The 23,036-nt window shown below is 50.9% G+C and overlaps 2 protein-coding genes across 2 annotated transcripts in view; one reads left to right on the plus strand and one right to left on the minus strand.

Moving 5' to 3' along the window:
• ALPL (alkaline phosphatase, biomineralization associated) overlaps nucleotides 1-14,310 on the minus strand; it is a 57,677-nt gene extending 43,367 nt beyond the window's left edge. Inside the window, exon 1 of the mRNA XM_047084893.1 lies at nucleotides 14,245-14,310. The gene's annotated coding sequence lies outside the window, so the exon portion shown is untranslated. The remainder of the gene's footprint in view (nucleotides 1-14,244) is intronic.
• Nucleotides 5,434-5,626, plus strand: LOC124515857 (ATP synthase membrane subunit K, mitochondrial-like). Its single transcript, XM_047084895.1, has one exon. The coding sequence runs from the start codon at nucleotides 5,450-5,452 to the stop codon at nucleotides 5,624-5,626; it is 177 nt and encodes a 58-aa protein (XP_046940851.1). The 5' UTR covers nucleotides 5,434-5,449.
• Nucleotides 14,311-23,036: the final 8,726 nt, after the last annotated feature.

Consider the following 23,036-nt stretch of genomic DNA (forward strand, 5'->3'; position numbering starts at 1 on the left):
TTCACCCTGGCCAATCATCAGCCTGGAACACTCTTCCCCCAGGAAGATGTTTGGCTCATTCCTCCTTCTTCAGGTCAAAGACCACCTCTTGTGTCCTTTCCTTCCCTGCCCACGCGGGGTGAAGAGGCCTCCGGTTCTCTCCAGTTCCTCACTATTTCACAACCCTGTTCATACCCTTCACAGTGCTCACCACTGTCTGAAATTAACATAAATCATCGTCTGTCTCTTCCAGTACAATGGAGCTCCAGCTGGACTTTCGTGGCGTTCACTGCTGTATCCCAGCACCTAGAACCACACCTGCCTATAGATGATGCTCAGTAAATATTTGTTGGAGGGAAAAAAAAAAAATCGAATACCACCTGCACCTTGTGGTCATTCTGCCCAAGGCTTGGTTAGGTGGCCTCCTCCAGTCCCATGGCTCCTACACTTTCTTTCATGGGTCTCTGTAGGGACTCCTTACATGACTATCTCCTCACACACTGGATGCTTCCCGAAGGCAAAAACTAGACCAGATTCATCCATGAATTCTAGCACCCAGCCCTGGGCCTAGCAGGCAGTTGGGCTAAGAAAATATTTGTCGAATGAGTGAGCAAATGAATGAATATTGTCCTCTGCATTTATCTTTCCCCCTTCCTGACTCTGCTTCCTCCTTTCTCCACCCAGACACGTGCTAAGAAGTTGACACCCAGGTGAGCTGATGAGAAAGGCCACTGAAGCAGGGGCAGCCCCTTTCTTCCCCCACCAGGAGCCACTTCAGAAAATGAGGAGACACAGCCAGATGCCGGCACTGCCTCTCCCAGGAATCATCTGGGGCCTGGCCTGGCCAAACCAACATGCCCACCACGATTGGATGAGGAAGTTGGCAGGCCTGCCTCAGAGCCCCAGCTAGAGGCCTTGCAGAGCTGAGCCCTCCACGGCCAGGTGCCAGCTGGGAAACACTCAATTATTCAAATCACACAGCTACCCAAAAGAGGAAAGGATCCACTTCCTCCAAAAGGGGGAAGTGGGACAGGCAGGCCAGCCCAGGGATTTGGTGTTGAAGGAGGCAATTTCAGAGCAAAGTCCTCACATAAGCCAGCGCTCTGAGATTCCCCACGCCAGGAAGACATTGGAAGGCTGGGATAGAAACCCAGGAGAGTCAGGCCTGAGGCCAGAGCCCTGGACTGAGGCTGGGGCCAATATCCCGCTGAGGTCTCTGAGTTAACAGTGGCTTCAGCCAGGCTGGTTGCCCTGGCCTCCCCCTGACCCTGGTCCTGGAGACACAAGGACTGCCCTACTGTGCCCACCCCCCACCCCAGCCCCCATTTCTCCCTTCCCCCAGGAATCACGCAAGGGACAGATAAACTCTGCACTCCTCAGCTCAGGGGGCCAGGAAGTGTCCTATAGTCTGTTCCTGCCTTGCACCTCCTCCCCGAGTCTGGCTCCGGAAGAACCATGAGGTTCAAGAGGAGTTTACACATCTGGCCTACATAGATTTATCTAGTATTAAATGATCATGGACTGATGTTCTGGAGCCAGGCTGCCCAGGTTCAAATTCTGGCTTAACCACTGATGAGCTAGCTACATGACCTTCAGTCCTCTTTTGTGCTTCTATTCTCCACCTTTAAAAACAGGGATTCCAGTAGCTACTCTGTGGGGAGGCTAAGAGGACCCGATGAAAAAGGGCATACCACACGTAGGGATTCAGTGAACGATGGTGCTTACTATTATTCAATAAATTAAGGTTGTTTGGAGCCAGGTCTGGAACTCTGGACCAGACATCCCCAGACAGACATTATCTCCCTCACCGGAGTCAAAACCAACCTGCTCAGCAGACTGAGAAGCAAAGGGGAAAGACTCTAGGCTCTGAGTCCAAATCCCAGCTCCCCCACCTACTAGCTCTGCGACCCTGGGCAAGCTATTTAACCACACTGAGCCTCATTTTTACCTCTGTGCACTATAGACCACAGCAATACCTCCTTCAGGGCAGTCACGGTCCTTCTTCACCTGGAGAGGTGCTAGTCTCTGTTGCTGTTGACCATGGGCAGTTCCAGGCAACCAGGGTGCTGACACATGCCAGGACTATCCCAGGCAGGGGTGAGGTGACAGCTTGGTTTCCCTTCCTGGAAACCTCTGTTTAGGCCCAGCCCTAGTGTATGATGTGCAAATACTCATTCATTCACCAAATATATATTAAGTGTCTACTATGCACCAAGAAGCATGGTTCATATAGATGCAGCACATGATGGCCATTACTATTATCAGTAAAGAAATTAAGGTTGTTTGGGGCGCCTGGGTGGCGCAGTCGGTTAAGCGTCCGACTTCAGCCAGGTCACGATCTCGCAGTCCGTGAGTTCGAGCCCCGCGTCAGGCTCTGGGCTGATGGCTCGGAGCCTGGAGCCTGTTTCAGATTCTGTGTCTCCCTCTCTCTCTGCCCCTCCCCCATTCATGCTCTGTCTCTCTCTGTCCCAAAAATAAAAAAAATAAAAAAAATAAAAAACGAAATTAAGGTTGTTTGGCACCGAGGGTGCATCTGTGAACAAAATGTACAAAAGGACGGGGCAGTGGTAATCGTTGGGGGCACCCATTCCCGACCAAGGGCCGCCAACAGGGAAACTGGCTTGTCCTGCTGCCAATCGTTAACAAACGATTTATGAGCTGGTGTCACCGGTGGAGATGTGAGGACACAAATGGAGATGTAGGAAGGGCAGCCGAGCTCGTCCTGGGGTGGCTCTGGTGTTCAAACCCAGTGGGACAGCCTCCCCAGGTTTCCCCACGGTGAACCGAGTGCAGCTGAGCTGGGGAAAACCCTGCCGGGTGTAGCAGCCTTTCATTAACCCAAGGACATCAAGCATTTGCTGCACACAGACACCTGGGTTGATAGACACTGGATTTCACAAAGGATTCAGATGAGGTTCTTACCCTCTAGGAACTCATACTCAGAGGCAGACACTACGCAGATGACCGGATTACAAAGAGCTCAAGATTTCTGAGCCAGATCTAGAAAAAAAAACCATGCTACCAACAGACAACACAGGCAAAGAGGGCGCTGCAAAGAAGAGGACAGCAGGTGCAAAGGCCAAGAGGAGAGAGGCTGGGGAACGCATGTAGGGAAAGCCCATTAGTCTGGAATCCTAATCGGAGTTTGAGGGCTGATGTTGCCATTGGTTGGACCTGAGCCTCAGCTTCCCCTTTTGGGAAGATAATATTTTTTTTCAGGCTGTTTTAAGGATTCAATGAGTTCATGAATAAGAAAGGGCTTTAAGGGGGCGTCTGGCTGGCTCAGTAGGTGGAGCATGTGACTTGTTTGTGATCTCGAGGTTGTGGGTTCAAGCCCCAATGTTGGGTGTAGAGCTTACTTAAGCATAAAGAAAAGAATGGGCTTTCAAAATGGAAAAGTATGATAGGAGCCTAGAAACTGAGGTTGGGAGTATCAAAGTGACTTATCCAGGGTCGTGTGGCTGATTAGAACAGGAGCTAAGGGGGCACCTGGCTGGCTCAGTTGGTAGAGAACTTTTGATATTGGGGTTGTGAGTTCAATCGAGCCCCACGTTGTTGAGTGTAGAGATTACTTAAAAAATAAAATCTTAAGGGGCACCTTGGTGGCTCAGTCGGCTAAGGTTCCCGACTCTTGACTTTGGCTCAGGTTATGTTCTCACAGTTCGTGGGTTCAAGCCCAGCACTGCTAGTGGGATCCTCTCTGTCTGCCTCTCCCTGACTCCTGCTCATGCTCTCTCAAAATAAATAAACTTCAAAATAAATAAAATCTTTAAAAAAAACTTAAAGAAAAAAAAGAACAGGAGCTAGGACTGGTATATCCAGGATGCGGGATCAAACCCCACCCCACCTCAGCTGTACCACTCCTGAGTTCCCACCTCCTGCCCAGTCATCAGTTCAGAAAGTCCCAAGGAACAGGTAGAACATTGAATCCGGGTCACCTGGGTGGCTCAGTCATTTAAGCTTGATTTCTGCTCAGGTCATGATCTCACAGTTCAGTTTGTGAGGTCAAGCCCCGTGTCAGACTTGTGCTGATGGTGTGGAGGCTGCTTGGGATTTGGATTCTCTCTCTCTGCCCTCCCCTGCTCATGCTCTCTCTCTCTCTCTCTCTCTCTTTCTCTCTCTCTCTCTCAAAAATAAATAAACAGGGGCGCCTGGGTGGCTCGGTTGGTTAAGCGTCCGACTTCGGCTCAGGTCATGATCTCATGGTCCATGAGTTCGAGCCCCACGTCGGGCTCTGTGCTCACAGCTCAGAGCCTGGAGCCTGTTTCAGATTCTGTGTCTCCCTCTCTCTGACCCTCCCCTGTTCATGCTCTGTCTCTCTCTGTCTCAAAAATAAATAAATGTTAAAAAAAATTTTTTTTAATTAAAAAAAAAAATAAACAAAGGAATGAATGAACAAGCAGAAAGAGCATGGAATCCCCTGGCGCAGGGATTACCATTTCCTCCCTTTGGACCCCAGACCCAATTTTCTAACCTGTCATAGCAGAGATGCCATTTGCTGTGCTGCCCCCAGGAGTATGTGGAACAGAGGTGTTGCATGAGGAAGAGTACTCTGCACAGGTAAAGGAGGGTCACAGTCACAGACGAGAAATGAGGATGGTGAGCAAGTGTGGAGTCTGGAAGTCCCCACGCGGAGCCGGCGAGGGAGCCAACTGCAGACTTGCACAGCTGTGACTTAAAATCTCAGCGGCCCCACCAGTTCATCAAGCCTCCGCTGGGTCACCAGCCAGGGCAACTCAGGCAAATTGCTTCACCTCTGAGTCATTTCCTTCACTTGAGAAATGGGATTAAAAGTGTGAATAGATATAAAGCAGTTAGCAGCATGGCTTGGTGCATAATAAATATTCCTAAAATGTTAACAACTCTTATTATGACCATTATTACCTACTACTGATACTAGTACACAGGGTGGGGGAGGAGTGAGCCTAACTCTCTAGGACAATCTGCAACCAGCCTCTGTCTTTCCACTCTTACTTTTAAAGCTTGGGCTGTGACCAGCTCTAGAAGCCAGCACCGCCCCCTTGAGGACTAAACAGGGGCACAACTGTATGGCCCTGGAAAGGTCCTCACCCTGCACCAGAGGTGAGTTCTGGCCCAATCTAGCGGAGTTCCTCCTGCTTTCCCATACAAAGGAGGAGCAGGGTGACAGTGACCTGGAGGCCACCCTGGGCCTGTCCCTTCCCCACCTTCCACCCAATAACTAAATCTAATTTGGTTCTGTGACATCCTTCAGTCTTATTTGCCAACTCAAATTAGTTGATAATGGCTGCCTGGAGCGCTGCGTTTAGAAGGTACTTGAGGTTGGAAGGAAACAGAGCAGTGGTTGATTAGTGATGTCTGACATGGGCGTAAAGTAAGCAAGTAGCAGCATGAAAGCCAACTGCTTGCCACACATGAACTAGAAAAGTCCTAAGGCGGTAGGCTGAAGAACACAACAAGCGGAACTGGTGTCTTTTGCAAGATTGGAATCATGGCAGGTCCAGAAACTGATACCCAATTCCAACTCACTGGTATCAGAAAATATTTCAACTCTTACACTCTCACAGGTAGAATGAATTGTGTACTGGCCACATATGGAGGCATCGCTTTGATGGTCTCATACTTCAAGTCAAGGTCTAAAAAAACACCAGCTGTGGAAGCAACATAAGCAGATTTTGAAGTGTACTTCATCTGCTAAGTTCCTATGCCTGGAGAAGCTAGTGTTCAGGTGGGGTAACTGAAAGCCAAGAGGGAAAGGGTCTTGCCTAAGGTCACACAGCCTGAATGGCAGGGCTGGGATCCACACCCAGGGTCCTCTGGCTTTCTGAGGATGCTTCCTGCCAGGACTGTCATTTCCTTCCTCTTGGCTAGAAGAGGGGGTGTCCAGGCCCCAAGACCCATTGTCTGAGAGAATAAAAGCCCAAACAGGGCCACCTAAGCTTGGTTCCACTCAGCACCATCACCTCCTTCTCATCCACCCTCCCCCCAACCCCCAGCCTTCAACCCCACCTCCAGCAAATCCCAGAGGCAGATGGTTCCAGTGCAAACAAATGTAGATACCAAGGTCCCCCAAGGGCTTGGATCCCACCACAAAGATTTGAATTCAGTTGGTTATCTGATTAGGCAGGACAGCCTGAGACCCGGATTTGGTGATTCCGCCTTCCAGCTGTGTGTCCTTGAAAAAGTTAGTTAGCTTCTCTGAGCTTCCGTTTCCTCCTCTGTAAAATGGAGGAGGACAAAAATACAATAATATCATTCAAAGTGATTAGCTCCAGTCCTGACACAGAGTAAACGCTTAAATGTTAATTTTAAGAATTAGGTCAAAGGGGGAAAAAAAAAACCCAGCATTTTCACACCAAAAATATTCAGGTGATGCGGGCAAGGGTTTGGAGAGCAAGCCTGTTCATCTTTGATATCTGCCTAACTGAACTGAAATATGAATTACTGTTTGATGATTTCAAAATAAATAAGGAACCAGATCCTTCTAGGAAAATGGATTTTGTCATCCGTGTCACAGAGGAGGAAGCAGGCTCGAGTGGCGGATTCGCAACAGGAGGGGACAAATGGGTGTGCTTCCCACTTTCCAGCTGCTTGACTTCATGCCTCAGTTTCCTCGTTTGTAATGTAGCATTGGCCATACAGGGCTGTTGCCACACCAAATGAGCAGTTCCAGGTGCGGCCACTGGGCCACCTCTGGCCTGGCAATGTTAGCAAGTAAGTGGGGACCTCACTTTTAAGGAGGCAGAGAAAAGAGAGCAGTTACTGCACTGCTAAATAGGAATGGGTGAGAAGAGGGAGACTCAATCCACTGAGGCACTTTCTGCCCAGGAGGGTGGCAGATGGGTAAGTTATTAACTCCTGTATGTTAAGAGACCATTAAGTCAATGTGGGGACAGGTGGAGGGAGAAATTAACAAATGATACTCAGAAAGGCCAAGCCTGACACAGTTTGGTGACAGCCAACAAGAGGCCTGGGGGATTACAGGACAGAAATCCCAGGAAACTTGGCCTGGGATCTGAAAGGGTACCCACCCTGCTGTTTCAGAGACAAAGTGAAAAGGTGGACCAAAGAAGGCAAGAGGCTGACTTAACAAAAAGTCACATGGTAGATCCTTTTTAAAGACTGGATTTATTTTTTTTTTTTTTTTAATTTTTTTTTTTCAACGTTTATTTATTTTTGGGACAGAGAGAGACAGAGCATGAACGGGGGAGGGGCAGAGAGAGAGGGAGACACAATCGGAAACAGGCTCCAGGCTCCGAGCCATCAGCCCAGAGCCCGACGCGGGGCTCGAACTCACGGACCGCGAGATCGTGACCTGGCTGAAGTCGGACGCTCAACCGACTGCGCCACCCAGGCGCCCCTAAAGACTGGATTTATGGGGGCGCCTGTGTGGCTCAGTTGGTTGGGTGTCTTGACTTCGACTCAGGTCATCATCTCATGGCTCGTGAGTTCGAGCCCTGAGTCGGGTTGTGTTCACAGCTTGGAGCCTGCAGCCTGCTTCAGATTGTGTCTCTCCTTCTCTCTCTCTGCCCTTCCTCCACTAGCGCTCTGTCTCTCTCTCAAAAATAAATAAACTTTAGGGGTGCCTGGGTGGCTCGGTCGGTTGAACGTCTGACTTCGGCTCAGGTCACGATCTCGCAGTCTGTGAGTTCGAGCCCCGCGTCGGGCTCTGTGCTGACGGCTCGGAGCCTGGAGCCTGTTTCCGATTCTGTGTCTCCCTCTCTCTCTGCCCCTCCCCCGCTCATGCTCTGTCTCTCTGTCAAAAATAAATAAACATTAAAAAAATTTTTTTTAATTAACTTTAAAAATAAAAAAAAAAAAATAAAGATTAGATTTATGGCTTTTCAAATAAAAGCCACCTAAACACTTTTTTGAAGAACATTAAATGTTTGCTGATCTTTGCCCAGAGGCTTGTGCACCTGACCTGGCGAAGTTCATCCCCCTGAGTCAAGATGAGGTCTGGGAGGATGAAGATACTTCTATGAAACATGCCTGGGGGCAGGGCCTCACTACAGGGTGGGTGGAGGTCTTACTCCCAGAAATAGCTTCCCAGCCCCCCTCCTCTCCTCCCTTCCCTGGGTCAGAGGTACTGGGGGAAAGGGTTTGACTCCCACATATCTACCCTCTGAGCCTCCGTCTTTACAGCAAAGCAGCAGGAGGTGGGGAGGTGAGGATCAGAGATAATGTTGAAGGTACAGGCACCCAGCAGGCACTCACAAAATGCAAACCCACACAGGGCACATTTCTGAGCTCCTCCAAAAGGGCAAGGACCAGGGGGCCCGTGGTTACTCCCAGGAACGAGGGCTCCCGCTTGTTCGTCTTGTATCCCCAGAGCACTTGTGGACACCTAGAATCTCACGTCTAGGCAGCTGCCTCCAGAGCCCCTGTATTTAACCACGAGGCTTCTCGGCCTCCCACACTGCCCTCCAGCTCAGTCACGTGGACTTGGAGATCTGTGCTGCCACCATGGTGCCTGCCCATCACGGCCGGGTCTTGGCACCGAGGAAAGGGGACACAACAGAGTCATGGGTTCAGAGCGCAAGATGGCGTTTCTTGTCTGTGGAGTGACACCAGAGCACAGGGCTGTTGGGAGCATTAGGTGAGCTGGTACTTGTCCAGGGAGTCCCTTCCTGAGGGAGCTGCATTAATCTGTACCCTGGAGCACCCAGGGCTGCCTGTCCCCAAGGAGATAGGCCCCAGGCCCAGCTATCTGCATCCTGACAGGCGATGGTGGCACCCCTAGACCTCTAGAGCCCTTAGATTCTCCCCAGGGACCACTAGAGCTGGAAGAAAACCCCTACGTGTAGCCACAGAAGGATGTCCACATGTCCCACGTTCCTACTGCCAGCCTCCTGAGGGCCGGCCCAAGCCTCATGCAGTCATTCAGATGAGATCTGAGCCCTCCTTCCAAGGCTGCACAGCACCTTGCTCAGAAACTGCAAACTCACAAGGCAGGCAGGTCATGTCAGTGAGGCAGGTGGGTGTGAGGGAGAAGGCAGTCGTGAGGACTGTGGCAACATGGACAGAGCAGCGGCTAATCCACTCCAGCCACAGTGGCCAGGCAGGAATGTGGGCCCGTGTGGCCACATCTGATCTCTCAAGAGAAGTAAAATGAAATCACTTGGCTGAACAACAACAACTACTCAATCAATGTTTTTAAATCACCGTAGGAGTCACTAAGCTGCCACAGCTGTCCCCTGCCACCTTTGGAGGGCAGCCTGTGCCAGACCTGCCATTACCTGGGCCATAAATATTTGAAGGCCAATTGATTGAATTAGACCCGTTCCAAGTCTTGGAGAAGTCAGGCGTCTTGGCTTACAGATAAGGAAACTGAGCCTCAGAGAGGGGAAGTGAGTTGCCCAAGGTCACACTGGTAGTTAGCATATCAACTCTGCTCTCCTGAGTTGAGGATCTTTTTCTACTAATCCACACCCCCTGCATCCTCCCTCAACAATTCTTTTCAAAAAATAGATACACTACAGATGCACTCCCTTCTCTGGGCCTCAGTCTCTCTGGTCTGCAAAGCAGCCAGCTGACTGCGTCAGCTTCTAAACACCTTCCAGCTCTGAAATCCCAGGCATCTATGAGGTATCCTCACTGGTCAGTACTTTGTGGCCTCAGATGAATATAAAATAATAATAATAATGGGGAAGACAAGTCCACATTAGCTGGGAAGGAACACTACAATTTTTAGTGAAACCTAACTCCTGGTTACTGGAATTCAGAAAGAACAAGGGTAATACTCAGGCAGTTTAACCACCATCCGACAGTTAAACAAAAACACATCTGGTTTAACTTCATGTTCCTCTCTCCTCCCCCAACCCCCTACCCTCATCTCAAATTTTACCCCTTAATTTGAGAAGTCAAATTAAATGCAAACAATTGATTTCATGCCACAGTGAGGTTGAGAATTTCAGCATGGAAAACTTTAAGCAGGAACTTTTTCTGGGAGCAATTATGAAATGTTGGGGGGTGGGATGGGGAGGTGGAAAACGTAGAGACTACTCTTAAATGTTCTTTGGACAGTGAACATTCTATAAAAGTTGTTGAGGGCCGACTGTGAACCCAACACTCAGAGAGGCCAAGTGACTTGCCTCAGGTCACACAGCTAGGACTGGAAGCCAAAATGCCAACCCCAAAGCCAGGATTTTCCCTGCTCTCTAGGCCTCTTAACCTAAACAGGGCCTTCCCTCTGGCCCTTATGGACCATCTGCTAGTGATGAAGGAAAATGCCCTGGGAATAGAACTCCTAAGCCACCAACACTTAGCCCAGTGTTGGAAAACCATTTATGATCTTGCTGGTCCCTCATAGCAGCTGCAAACCCACATTGCCGATGGTTTCTTCATCTGAGATTCAGAGAGGGAAAGTGATTCGTTCAGGGTCACAAAGAACTGCTGGGAATGAACCTCTCATCTACTGCCCCCAGCTGCCCTCTAAATGCCAGGATACCTCTAGAAGGGAAAAAAAAAAAAAAAAAAAAAAAGGAAGCCATGCTTCTTAGCCTAGCTCCAGCCTGCCTGTGACTACGTTGCCCTGGGAAGCTTAGTCAGCATTCCTGTGGCCACGCAGGAAGACTTCTGAGCACTGGTCCTCAGCCCAGCTTGCTCACTCTCTCCGCAAAGCTCTCTCGGAGCTCTGGGATTTGTATTAATAACTTCAGCCGGACCTATTTCAAGGTGAGAACTCTGAGCTGTGCTGCTGGATCCTACTCCTGGATTAGGAAGGCCCCATCCCCAGAGATGGGTACGACACGGAGATCACCAGACTTGGAATTTTAGCCACCTGAGCCCTCACCCCCACTTCCCAGGTAACATCTGTGTGTCCTTGGACAAATCCCTCCCTCTCTCTAAGACCAGTGTCTTCATATGTAAATCGAGGACAGCATCTAGCTTGCAGGGAATGTCAGATAAGTAAGCCGAGGGACAGGCAGGACTTGAGCTTGGTTTCACCCCAGTTCCAAGCTGGGACACAGCGAGGCACAAGAACAGGCAGAGGGCGGGGCGCAATGCATGATGACAGCTCCAAACCTGTGCCCGGCACAAAGCTCCAGGCTGCTGAGCAAGGCCGTATCTCATGCCATCCAATAGGGCAGCCAATCAGAGAATGGGTTGAGCCGAGGCGAAGGTGGGTGGCCAGGGTTCAGGGGTAGTGACATAACCTCACACCCAGGGTCAGAGTTGCATTTTTTGCTGAGATTAGAGCTGATCATAGTCAATATTTTCTTTAAGTACAGGCACTAGCTAAACACCTTGCATGCATTAATCATGTATAGACCTCACCATCAGTAGGTACCGGTTTGTTGCTTTTTAATATTTTTGAGAGAGAAAGAGAGAGAGCTCACACGCCCGAGCAGGGTAGGTAGGAGCAGAGAGAGGGGAGCAGACAGGATCCAAAGAGAGCTCTGCACTGACAGCAAAGAGCCCAATACGGGGCTCAAATTCACAAACCGTGAGATCATGATCTGAGCCGGATCTGAGCCCAAGTGGGACCCTTAACTGACTGAGCCTCTCAGATGCCTCAAATTACAGTAGGTACTGTTTATTGATGTCCTCAGCTTCAAGGAGGACACTGAAGCACAGCAGGGGACAGAACCTGTCTCAGGTCACACCACTAGGTTGCTTTTTCTGTTAGAATAAAATGTTGGCCAATCAATTTTTTTTAATTTGTTTAACATTTATTCATTTTTGAGAGACAGAGACAGAGTGTGAGTGGGGGAGGGGCAGAGAGAGAGGGAGACACAGAATCTGAAGCAGGCTCCGGGCTCTGAGCTGTCAGCACAGAGCCCGACGGGGCTCGAACTCACAGACTACAAGATTGGGACCTGAGCTGAAGTCAGACGCTTAACCAACTGAGCCATCCAGGAGCCCCCAATTAAAAAAAAATTAAGTTTGGGGCACCTGGGGGGCTCAGTTGGTTGGGCATCCAACTTCGGCTCAGGTCATTATCTCACGGCTCGTGGGTGGAGCCCCACAACGGACCCTGTGCTGACAGCTCAGAGCCTGGAGCCTACTTCAGATCCTGTGTCTTCCTCTCTGACCCTCCTCTGCTCGCACTGCCTCTCTCAAAAAAAAACTTCTAAAAAATTTTTAACTTTTTTTAAAGTTTATTTTATTTATTTTGGGAGAGAAAGAGCACACGGGAGGAGCAAAGGGAGAAAGAGAGAATCCCAAGCAGGCTCTGAACTGTCAGTACAGAAGCCAATATGGGGCTCAAACTCACGAACCGTGAGATCATGATCTGAGCCAAAGAATTAGGCCCCGAACCAACCGACTGAGGCACCCAGGAGCTCCTTGGCCAATCAACTTTATACATGTTATTGCATTTTAATTTTTATTTTTATTTGAGAGAAAGAGACAGAGAGAGAAAGTGGGGGAGAGGGCCAGAGGGAGGGGGAGGGGAGGGGGGGAGGGAGAGGGAGAGAGGGAGAGAGACAGGGAGAGGGAGAGAGAGAGAGAGAGAGACAGAGACAGAGACAGAGAGACAGAGAATCCCAAGCAGACTATACACTCAGCACAGAACCTGAGGCAGGGCTCAAACCCACAACCCTGGGATCATGACCTAAGCCGAAATCCAGTCAGATGCTCAACCAACTGAGTCACCCAGGAGCCCCTGTATTACTGCATTTTCATCTTCTCTCTTGTGAATTACTTGATTGCGATTCTATGGGAATGTCGGAATATCAGCTCCACGAAGAGGGCTTTTGTCTGTTCTCTCCTGCTCCATTGCCAGCACCTAGAACAGGGCTTGGCACAAAGCTTAATAAGTATTTGTTGAATAAAGATAGCATTGTTTTCTGGCCTCAGTTCAGTTTTATTCCTCACAAGAGTCTTAGGAGAGAGACGTACTCCCATTTTACAGGGGGTGACACGGACACAGAGCCTGTCTCACTCCAGGGGCTGGGAAGTTGGGAAGCTGTGTCCAGGGACCTCTTCTGCTTAGGGACTTCAGAGGCACGAAGTTCAGGAAGAAAAAGAGAGACAGAGGGACAAGATGGGCAGGGGCAGGGAGCAGTAGAGTGGGTGGAGAGAGGACAACACAGGTGGGGAGGGCTGGACATTTGGAGAAGGCAGGTCTGGAGGGTGGGAAGGGATGGAGCCTTGGAACTCTGAGTTCAAATCCTGGTGTCCTCACTTGCTTAGTTTCTGTAAGCCTCAGTCTCCCCATGTGTAAACCACATGGTGCACGTGAAGGGCTGGGGCAGGCCTGGCACACCTCAGGCCCTCAATGCAGTCTCTGGCATCTTCACTAAGTCAAGGAGCCAACCCTTGCCTCCTTGGGAAACCTGCCCACCTGTACAAGTTTTCCCCAGGGCTCAAAAGCCCTTTCTGGCCTCAGAATCTGAAGCTTCTTTTGATCTCCAGCCGTTTTCCTCCTCCACCCAGAGGTCTTTGTAAAGGCCCCCCTCCCCCAACCCCATTATGTGTTAGAAAAGGGTCAGAAGGGACAATGATGGGGCTTTTCTCAGCTCCCTCCCCCACCATTGTGACCATGCATTTAACCTAAACTGGGCATGGGAATCAGCCTTGGGCAACCCACTTACCTGCGGGCAGCCAGAGGTGAGGGGTAGGCTCCCCCTGCTTCCAGGGGTCCAGGGCTTTGCCCCCCGCCCCCCCGCTGCTGTGGCCACCCCAACTCCCAGCAAACACTCACACGCCAGTTGTCCCCTCTCCCCTCCCCCGCCACCACGCGGCTCTGGGACCCCAGAGCCTCCCTCCCTCTGCTCATTCCAGCTTTGCCCCAAACTACTTTGGACCCCACGTGGACACGCCAGCCTCCTCCCCAAGCGTCTGAGCGTGATCTAGAGGCTCCTAGGTGGGAGGCATGGAAAGACACCAGGCAGGGTGCTGGGGTTGGCAGCCTGAGTCTCTGGATCTCTCCCACCAGGTGGGTATCATCAGGGCAGCTCGGTCACGGGACACCGGGGAGAGGCGCGAAGACAGGTGTAGGTCCCAGGCAGAGACCTAGGAGGCAGGAGACCCTAGGACTGCAGCGGCGGTCCCGAGAGCGGTCCCCTTAGCTCGCGGTCCCCGTGGGCGCCACGTCCAACCTCCAGCCTGGCCCAGCGCGCTGCCGAGAGCCTCGGATGTGCACGAGTTCGGGAGCGGGACAGGTGGCTGAGGGTCGCGAACGGGCCGCCCTGGGTGGTGTGCAGGCGCGGAGGTCCGCGCTGACATTTCTATCCCTTCTCGCCGCCGGTCCCGGACGAAGGGAGGATGTGGGAGGGGCCCGTGTCGACCACGTCCCCAGGGATCCCGGAGAGCCGGGGGATGGCATCGGGTCCTTACCTGAGCACAGTTCGTGGGCGAAGGTCTGTCCTGGCACAAGTGACGTGGGGCCGGTGCGCTGGGACCGAGGGCCCGGAGTGGCGGGAGCGCAACGCTGCCGGGGCCACCTCCCCCGCGGGCTTATAAAGGCGGCCGCGGGGCCGGGACGGAGGCCAGGGCAGCCCTCCCCCGCGCCCGCCCCCGCCCCCGCCCCCTCCCCCGGCCCGGGCCGGGGCCTCCCCGCCCCGCCCCCCGCCGGAGTTGTGTTGGCTGACCTGGCAGCGCGGCCAGGGCGCCCCCTGCCGGGAGACGGGGCGCCCCAGCTCCGTCGGGCTCCTCGGCCCGTGGGGGAGGGACGGCGGGGGGGCCCCAGCTGCTGGCTTGTCCCACCGCCCCCTCCCCTCCCCGCTCTCTCGGTCCCTGTCCTCCTCCCGCCGGGGCCTTCTCTGCCTCCCTGTCTGCGAGGTCTGGCGGATTCAGGTCTCTGCGCTCGCGTAGCCCAGTTGTCTTTATCTTTGGTTCTAACTTCGTTCTGTGTCTCTTGTGGGTCTTTCTCCTGCCCTCTGTCTTTCTGCCCTTCTCTGTGTGTCTGTCTGTGTCTGTCTACCTTTCTTCGGGTCTCTCCATATCTCTATTCGTCTTTATGCACGTGTCCTCTGTCTCTGTCCACCTGTCTGTCCGACTCTCCCTGCCGCCCTCTCTCCTTTCCAATTCAGACCAGACGGCTAACACTCTTCCCGGCTAGCTCTCTTCCCTGCCCTTGGGTTCTCTCCTCGGCTAGGGCCACAGGAAGCAGAGGGTGACCTAGGAGGGGTGGCTTCCAGAAGGGAGCCTCCACTAAACAGGGGCTGTTCCCTCTTTTCTCCTGAGAGGGAAAGGGCCAGCCGGGGTCCATGCTGACTTGTCCCAGACAGATTCCCAGCCACTAGCCTCCTGGGTGACAGAGGAGTGAACCACACTTCCCAAGAAAAGGAGTCAGACATCCCGGGTTCAAGACTCCACCCTGGTTGGCCCCTGTGGATCCCCCTGTTCCATAGCCACTGTATTCCCTGGCTTCCCTCACCACTTGCTGGGAGAGTCATATGAGGGAATAGTTGAAAAGCGCACAGGAAACCCTAAAATTCTAGATGAATGTGAGGGGGGTGGACAGGAGTAGATCCTAGCACTATAGGCCTCGTCCCTACTCCCCAGTGACCAGCCCCATGAGCAGGGGGGATCTGCCTCCTTTCCCTGAGAACCAGACTGAGTTTGAATTCTCCTGACAATGTTCTGCCAAGTCTCCCAGCAATGTCTGAATGCGTTCAGTGACAAAGACCTGACTGCCTCCCGAGAAAAGGGTATTTTCGGTGGCCTTTAGGGCTGCCTGGAGCAATCTGTGCCTCTAACCCACAAAAGCCAGTCGGAGATTTGAAGGCACGGACGTTGGGTCCCCCAGATCTCTGCCATCCTCAATATCTAAGCCCCAATCTTCCTGCAGCCACCTTGTCCTAAAGGTGAGAAGGGGGTCAAGTCTAGAGCAGAGGGGAGATGGTGTCAGCACCAGCAGAACCCAATACCAGCCCAGAACTCTCTGACCTGCTCCATGGCAGCCCAGGGCCAGGCATCTTGCATATATTATTTCCCAACAATCCCATTTTACAGAAGAGAAAACAGAGTCCCAGAAAGAGTACATGACTTGCCAGTAAGACTGGAGCCAGAAGTGGGACCTGGCACCAGAAACCAAGAATGTCTTTGCATTTGTTTTTGCTTTCTGTATTTTTAGCAATTGATATTGTTTCTTCATTTACAGGAGTAATACAAGGTTTCTTTAGCAGAGGAGAGGGGTGGCGAGAGAGAGAGAGAGAGAGAGAGAGAGAGAGAGAGAGAGAATGAATCCCAAGCAGGCTCCATGCTCAGCTCAGAGCCTGATGCAGGGCTCAATCCCACAACCCTGGGATCATGACTTGAGCCAAAATCAAGAGCCGGATTCTCAACTGACTGAGCCACCCAGGTGCCATGCACAACCCTTTTCTTTTTCAAGAGCGTTATTTATATATTTAATGGCTTAGGTTATTACAGCAAAAATCATGGATGTGGTACATGAGTGAAGTTTAGGAAATACACGTTTGTATAAGACATCGTGGGTGAAAACATCCAGAACTGACCAGAAGCTAAGAAGGCCTCTGTCATTGCTTACAAACTCCAAGCAAGGGTCTAGGGATAGGAGGAGGCTTGAGATGGTGTCATCATCAGTGAGCCAGGGGAAAATCCCCAGGCATGGTAAGTCTACCTGTCACAGCGTAGACAGATGCTGGGAGGCTGAGCCAGCAGGAAGTTGGGGGAACTCCATTCCACCTGTCATGGGTCCCCAGCACCAACCCCTGACTTCTGATCTCCCCAAAGCTATGAGGGATAGGATCTTCTGGGTGCACCACGTGGCCAGCTTGGGGCCCCTGTGTCTGGGTGATTTTCCCCAAGGTACTATCCCACCTTGGGGGTCCACCGAGAGGAACCACTGCCTGGGCAACCCCACCTCCTTCCTGCCTTACCTCTCCTAGCCTGCTCCTGGGCTCTGTCCCACAAGGAAAATTCAACTGAAGTAGGGGCAGGGGGCACCCAGCAGCCACTGCTGCCCATGCTCCCTGGGTACCTCCCTTCCCAGTACTGTCAGTGAAGCAGGAAGGAGGCCTGGATGGGAAACCAGGATCCCCACCTTCCAGCTCTGCCCTAGCTTTCTGGGGGAGCTGAGAAAGTCACTTTCCCTGCCTAGGCTCAGATGCCCTCTGCCTGGATGGACTGACAATATCTAAATCCAGATGAGAGTCCAGGATTCTGGGACCACTTGGCTGGTAGAAAGCAATTCATTATATTAGGTTTCTCTACGTCTACACATCCCCTGTCTCTGGAGCTCTGTTTCCTTATTGGAAAAGTAAGCAACTTGGACTGCCTGACCTCCAAGTTCCCTTTGCCCAAAGAACTAATGATTTAATGAGTCTCACAACACTTTCATATGGTGGACAGGGCAGGCATTTATAGTCCCCACAAGAGATGAGGAAACTGGAGTCCAAAGATGTTATTTACTTAAAGGTCAGGGTCGAGGTACCTGGGTGGCTCAGTCGGTTAAAGTGTCCATCTTCGGCTTAGGTCATGACCTCAAGGTTCGTGAGTTCGAACCCTACATCGGGCTGTCTGCTGTCAGCACAGAGACCACTTCAGATCGTCTATCCTCCTCTCTCTCTCTGCCCCTCTCGAAAATAAATAAACATTAAAAAAAATTTTTTTTAATTAAAAAATAAAGGTCAGGGTCAAAGCTGGGGCTTCTTCTACTTTTTTATACTCATCTATTTACTCCATATTTATTAAGAGCATGTGATGAGCCCCCTGCTTTTAACAAGGCCTGAAGTTTACCAGGCCTTAGAAGCCAGGTTTGAGATGAGAAGGCCAGGAGGTCCAGAGTTCTAATTCTGACTTCCACTGCCCCTTGGGGAGTCTCCTTCACTGGGAAATGCTGAGATGGAGAGCACTGGTGGCTCAGGCCCTGGATGGAGAGAGAGGAAGGAGAAGGGACAGAGAGAAAAGAGACAAAACTCTGAGGTCTGTTTCCAGGGGTTGGTGGGGGGAGGGGGGGCAGTGAGGAGTGGGCTCTGACCTGGGGCTGGGGAAAGACCGCCTGAAATCTAGGTGGATATTTTTTTTAACTTTTTTTTTTAAAGTTTGTTTGTTTGTTTGTTTAGAGAGCACACGAGCAGGGAAGGGGCAGAGAGAGGGGGAGAAAGAGAACCCCAAGCAAGCTCTGTACCACCGGTGCAGACCCCATCTCAGGGCTAGATCTCACGAACCACCAGATCATGACCTGAGCCAAAACCAAGAGCCCAGCGCTTAACGGACTGAGCCATCCCGGAGCCCCTCTAGGTTGACATTTAAGGGCGCTGGGCTCTGGAAACGCTTTGTCTATTCTGACCCCTGTATTCAAACGATCATTCCATCTCAAGCCCAGGCATAACCAAAGTTTCAGCCACGTGTGTCCCGGTACCACTTTCAGCCCCACCTTCAGCTCCATAGAACAATGAACTGAAAGGCTCTGGAAGACTAAGGAGAAGACGGTTTCGTTCGACCAACATGACGCCCAACATTACTGAACACTGACTTCGTGACAGGCCCTGGTCTACGTGCTTTGCACCTGTTAACCTATCCGATCCTCACAACAACCCTACAGAGTAGGACTTTTATTCCCACTTGACAGGTGAGGAAACTCAGGCATACACAGGCTGTCATTTGCGCAAGTGCCTGCCGGGCGGGTGTAAAACGCTATGTCCGCTAAATCCGCAACACTGAGGCTGCGTCATGAATGTCCTCCTCGCTTTTCAAAGGAGGAAGCTCTCAGCTCAGAGAAGCTTAACAATTTTATTCGTCCAACGGATGGATGACTGCTCCATGCCAGGCACTCTTCTAGGGACTGGGGACACAAGTGAATAAAACAAAGATCTCTGTCCTTATGGAGTTGACATTCTAGTTAGGGAAGACAGATAATAAACATTATAAATATCTAAGTTATATGGTACATTAGACGATGTTAAGTGGTGGGGGGGGGGGCGGTGCCCGGGTAGCTCAGTTGGTTAAGTGACCGACTCTTCACCTTGGCTCAGGTCATGATCTCATGTTTGTGAGTTCAACCTCTGCGTTGGGCTCCAAGCTGGCAGTGCAGAGCCGACTTGGGAGTCTCCCTCTCCTCTCTCTCTGCCCCTCCCCCTCCCTCAAAATAAATAAACATTTTTAAAAAAGAAATGTTAAGGATGTGGATAAAGAGCTATAAGGAAGAACAAGAGTGCCTCCCGGGGGCAGATTGTGGCATTAAATAGGGTGTTGAAGGCCAAGAAGATAACACTGGAACAAAGATGAAAGGCAAGAGAGAGCCCGTCTGAGGACAACCAGTCAACGGAGAACCTGAGTTGCCTATGTCTCATGCCTGGGCTTTTGCGCTGTGTGTGACATGCCCTCCCAGACCAGTTCTACCCTCCAAGCCTCACACCAGCCTTGGCTTTGGCCCCAGGCCTAGGTTTACTCCCTAATCCTGCCCCAGCCCCTGTCTGAATCCCATCTGAAGCCTAGCGCTTGCTCCAGTCCCCATCTCTCTTAGTCCAATCTTTCAGGCAGTACTACCCCAAGGCGTCCCTTCACACGGACAACTCCATCCCCAGTCCGGGTCCCTCCCATCAGTCAGCTTCGCAGCTGGCGCTCAGTACCCTAAGAACTGGCCAGTCCCAGCTGCTCTTAAAGGGAGCCCTCCTCACAAAAGGGGAAGCCCGCTTGTGAGAAACCCCATTGTCCAGGGAACAATGTCCCCATTTTGTCCTTTATTTCTAAAAGGGCTTGCGAGCAGGCTCTGAGCTCTGAGCTCCCAGCTCTGAAAGGGAGCATGTTGCTTCCTATTCTCAGCCTTAGAGAAGCCCGTAGGCCAAAAGGAAGGACTAAGGCCATCTACTGGGGGCTGGATTCCAGAGGCCAGAGCAGATTCAGGCAGGCCTGGCTTTAGCAGTCCCGTGGCATTTCCAGAATGGAGGCAGGAGACAAGCCATCCCTAATAAGTAGAAGAAAAGCTGGCTGCACCCAGGATGGCAGGGGAGAGAACTTTTCCACTCTCCATCCTGCCCTAACACACCAGGTTTTCATCATCTCTGATAAAATCTTCCTTGAAGATTTGTCCATCCTCCTGCCTGTGCCTCAGCCTATCTATCACCTCCCTGTCTTCCAACGGACACATCTGAGATGGTTCTCAGACATGTTCTCACTGGAGGTTGCACCCCTTTGGCCCCTCACTTCCTGTTAGACACAGTCAGGGACCCGAGCATGCTTTAGGGCGTGGACAATGGCAGGCCGATATTGGTAGGTTGAGGTTTACTTTAGCGATATTCATAAAGGCTTAGTCGGTGTCTAATCTATTTGCTTTTAATCAAATACATATAGTAGTAACCCAAGCCAGATGTCACTGCCACATCTTTGTTTCCAGAACGTGGGCTGAGGATATCTACCTCCCGACGACTGGCCTTGGGTTCAGTGCATCCCCCTGCCCTTGCTTTCACCGATGACCTCTACCTTGACATGTCAAAGCCATGGCAGGGGTGGAGACGTACCACTAACTGGCCTCTTGACTCCCAGCAAAAGCAAAAGAGTAGGAGTTGGGCATCTTTGTCAGACAAAGAGTGCCTAACAGGATATGCTTGTGAGGGACCTGAGGGGTGTTCAGTTTTATCTCCTGCCAAGGCTTTTACTTCCTGGCTCTGCTTACACCAAATACAGCTTGACGTAGAACATTCTGCTTTTCAACAGGAATCCTGAACTCACCGTCAACTTGGATTGCAGACCATGGGTATAAAGGGCTTCTCTTAGCAAAGCCCTCCTACTTCCTTCCCTCCTTTTAAACAGGCCTATGTCCACGGAGTCCTGTCTCTTGCAGAAATTAACCAATGACGACAAAAAATGAACACCTATTCCAAAATCCTGAGATTTTCCCACAAGTCTCCTTAAAGAGCAGCCTTATAGGCACTGGTTTGAATTCCAAGATTCAACAGACTACAGCACAACCAACTCCTTCACCTTCTATTTTAGAATTGCCAACATCTCAGCCGGGAGCCTGGGGTCCACCTGTGCCCCTCCTATCTCCTGAGCCCCACACGCTCTGGGTCTATTACTCACAACATCCCACTTCTGGTCCCAGTTTCTCTATCAGCTAGGAAGTTGTAACTCATAGAAAATCCAACTTCTCAGACTGGTTTTGAAAATAAAGGGAATTCTCTGGCAAACAAAAACAAAAAGTCTACGTTCAGAGAGGCTTTTCGCAGTGGCGCAGTGATGTAATCAGGACTTGGTTTTGCTCTGTTTTTCCATGTCTCAGCTCCTCTTCCTCCTTCTTGGCCCCACTCTCACTCAAGCCAATGTCAGCAAGTTACAGAAGTCTCCTTTAAGATATTTTTAAAAAGTAGAAATCTATTTCCTCACCCAAACAAACACAAATCTTAGGATTGACCCAATGTCCATCATGGACTCCCTAACAAAGTCACCACAATGATTGATTCCGGCCAATCCAGGCCCGCTGGTGGAGATGGAATGGGATTCAGCTCACCCAGTCTGCTCTGTAGGAAGACGGGAGTGAGTGTTGGGGAGGCAGCTCACAAGCACCCCCACACACAATGGCTTTAGGACTCAGGCAAGTACTCACACTCTTGCATTTATGGATGACTTTGTACTTGCCAAAGCACTTAGAAGTAAATAATAATAAAAATATTTGATATGTGTAAAGTGTGATAGGTTTTAAAACATATGCTCATTTATGCTCATGCTAGAAAGTTTAAAGTTTAAATGCAAAAAGGAAAAATAAATGAAAATGCCCTGTAATCTTATCACACAGAAATATCGCATTTAACACCTCGGTATTTATCTTTCCAGATTTAAAAACAGAAGAGAACAAAACAAAAACTCTAAAAGCATGGGATCATAGGAGACAGACTGCAGGTCCCTGCTTTTCTCATGTAACTTGTACACATGTTCCCAATCCCTCCCAGGTTTTTAAATCCTCTGGATGCCATTAATTCACTTTCTCCTCTGGATGGGGGTTACTATGATCCCCTTCTACAGACAATGAAACAGAGGCTTGCGGAACGAGTCAGGAGCAGGCAGCTGGCACACAATTCCTAGCCCCTAACCATGGTGCTTCACAGTCTCTGAGTGGGGGAGGAAGGGTGCGCTGCCGCTCTTTTACAAAGTGCCAGCAAGTGTTTCTGGAAGGTAAGACTGACCACATGCCATGCCTCCGGGACAGTTCGGTCTCCTTTCCAGCCTCCTCGTTGGTGGTTCCAGAGGGCTCTGGGCATTCGGAGGAACGCCCGTGGTTTAATCTTTACCACCCCAAAGTGCAGTGTCATGGAAACCCAGGGACTCCAGACTCTTCCTCTACCTCTAAGGGTGGGGGTGGTGTTGGGGGTAGGGCAGAGGGCAAACACTTCACTTCAGCTGCCAACTCCCCCTGCTTGAGTTTTGGGTGCAGGACTGGAGTAAAAGCATGTGATACATGGCCTCAGAAGGCCTGAGTCCCTACCTCCCAACAGCTTCTAGTTAAAAGGCTGTAGTGATGATCAGCCCACTCTGAATCAGACTACCTGGATTCAGACAGATCTGGCTTCACTGGCTATGTGACCCTGAGCAAGTGAGCTGTGTGACCTGAATTTCGTCTGCTGTGAAATGGGCATATTAATACACACCACATGGCATTGTTGAGAAGTTGAAGACAAACTACATAAACACCTGGGAAGAGTGTATGATACCTAATAAGCATTTAATAAATATGAGCTATTACTGATTATTACTATTATTTTATCAGATATCTGTAATGAGGAGTCTAGTTGCAGGTAATAGAAAACCACTGCTGCAAGGAGGAATTTATTAAAAGGAAGTTTGTCCAAAGGAGCCAAAGGCAGGGAGGCTGCCAGGCCTCCAGAAGAAATTAGAAGCAGGGATTTGATCAATCACCAACCAGACCACTTCCTGTCTCTGAGTTTCTTTGCACCTGCTTCATTTCTCTCCCTGCAGACCCCCTGACCCCTCTTCCCAGTCTTTGCCTCAGGACCTGGCCTCCCCAGGGCTGCCTGCCAAAGTGCACATGGTATAGCAGTTTTGGGGTGGCCAGAGGAGAGAATCGGATTGGCCCAGTTGGGTCACATGTCCACTCCTGGGCCAATCAACTCTGGGCGGGGCTGGAGTCACACAGTGCCAAGATGGCAGCTCCCAAGGAAGTAGTCGGCTTAGCGCTGGGACCGGACACCCGGATGATGAGTTCCCTC

The sequence above is a fragment of the Lynx rufus genome, unplaced genomic scaffold (assembly GCF_022079265.1).
Source record: "Lynx rufus isolate CCGP_SWC_20201006 ecotype Redwood Valley unplaced genomic scaffold, mLynRuf1.p SCAF_2, whole genome shotgun sequence".
Lineage (NCBI taxonomy): Eukaryota > Metazoa > Chordata > Mammalia > Carnivora > Felidae > Lynx > Lynx rufus.

Bases quoted from the DNA above. Each gene is read 5' to 3' on its own strand.
- LOC124515857 (XM_047084895.1), top strand. From the start codon at position 5,450: ATGGCAGGTCCAGAAACTGATACCCAATTCCAACTCACTGGTATCAGA.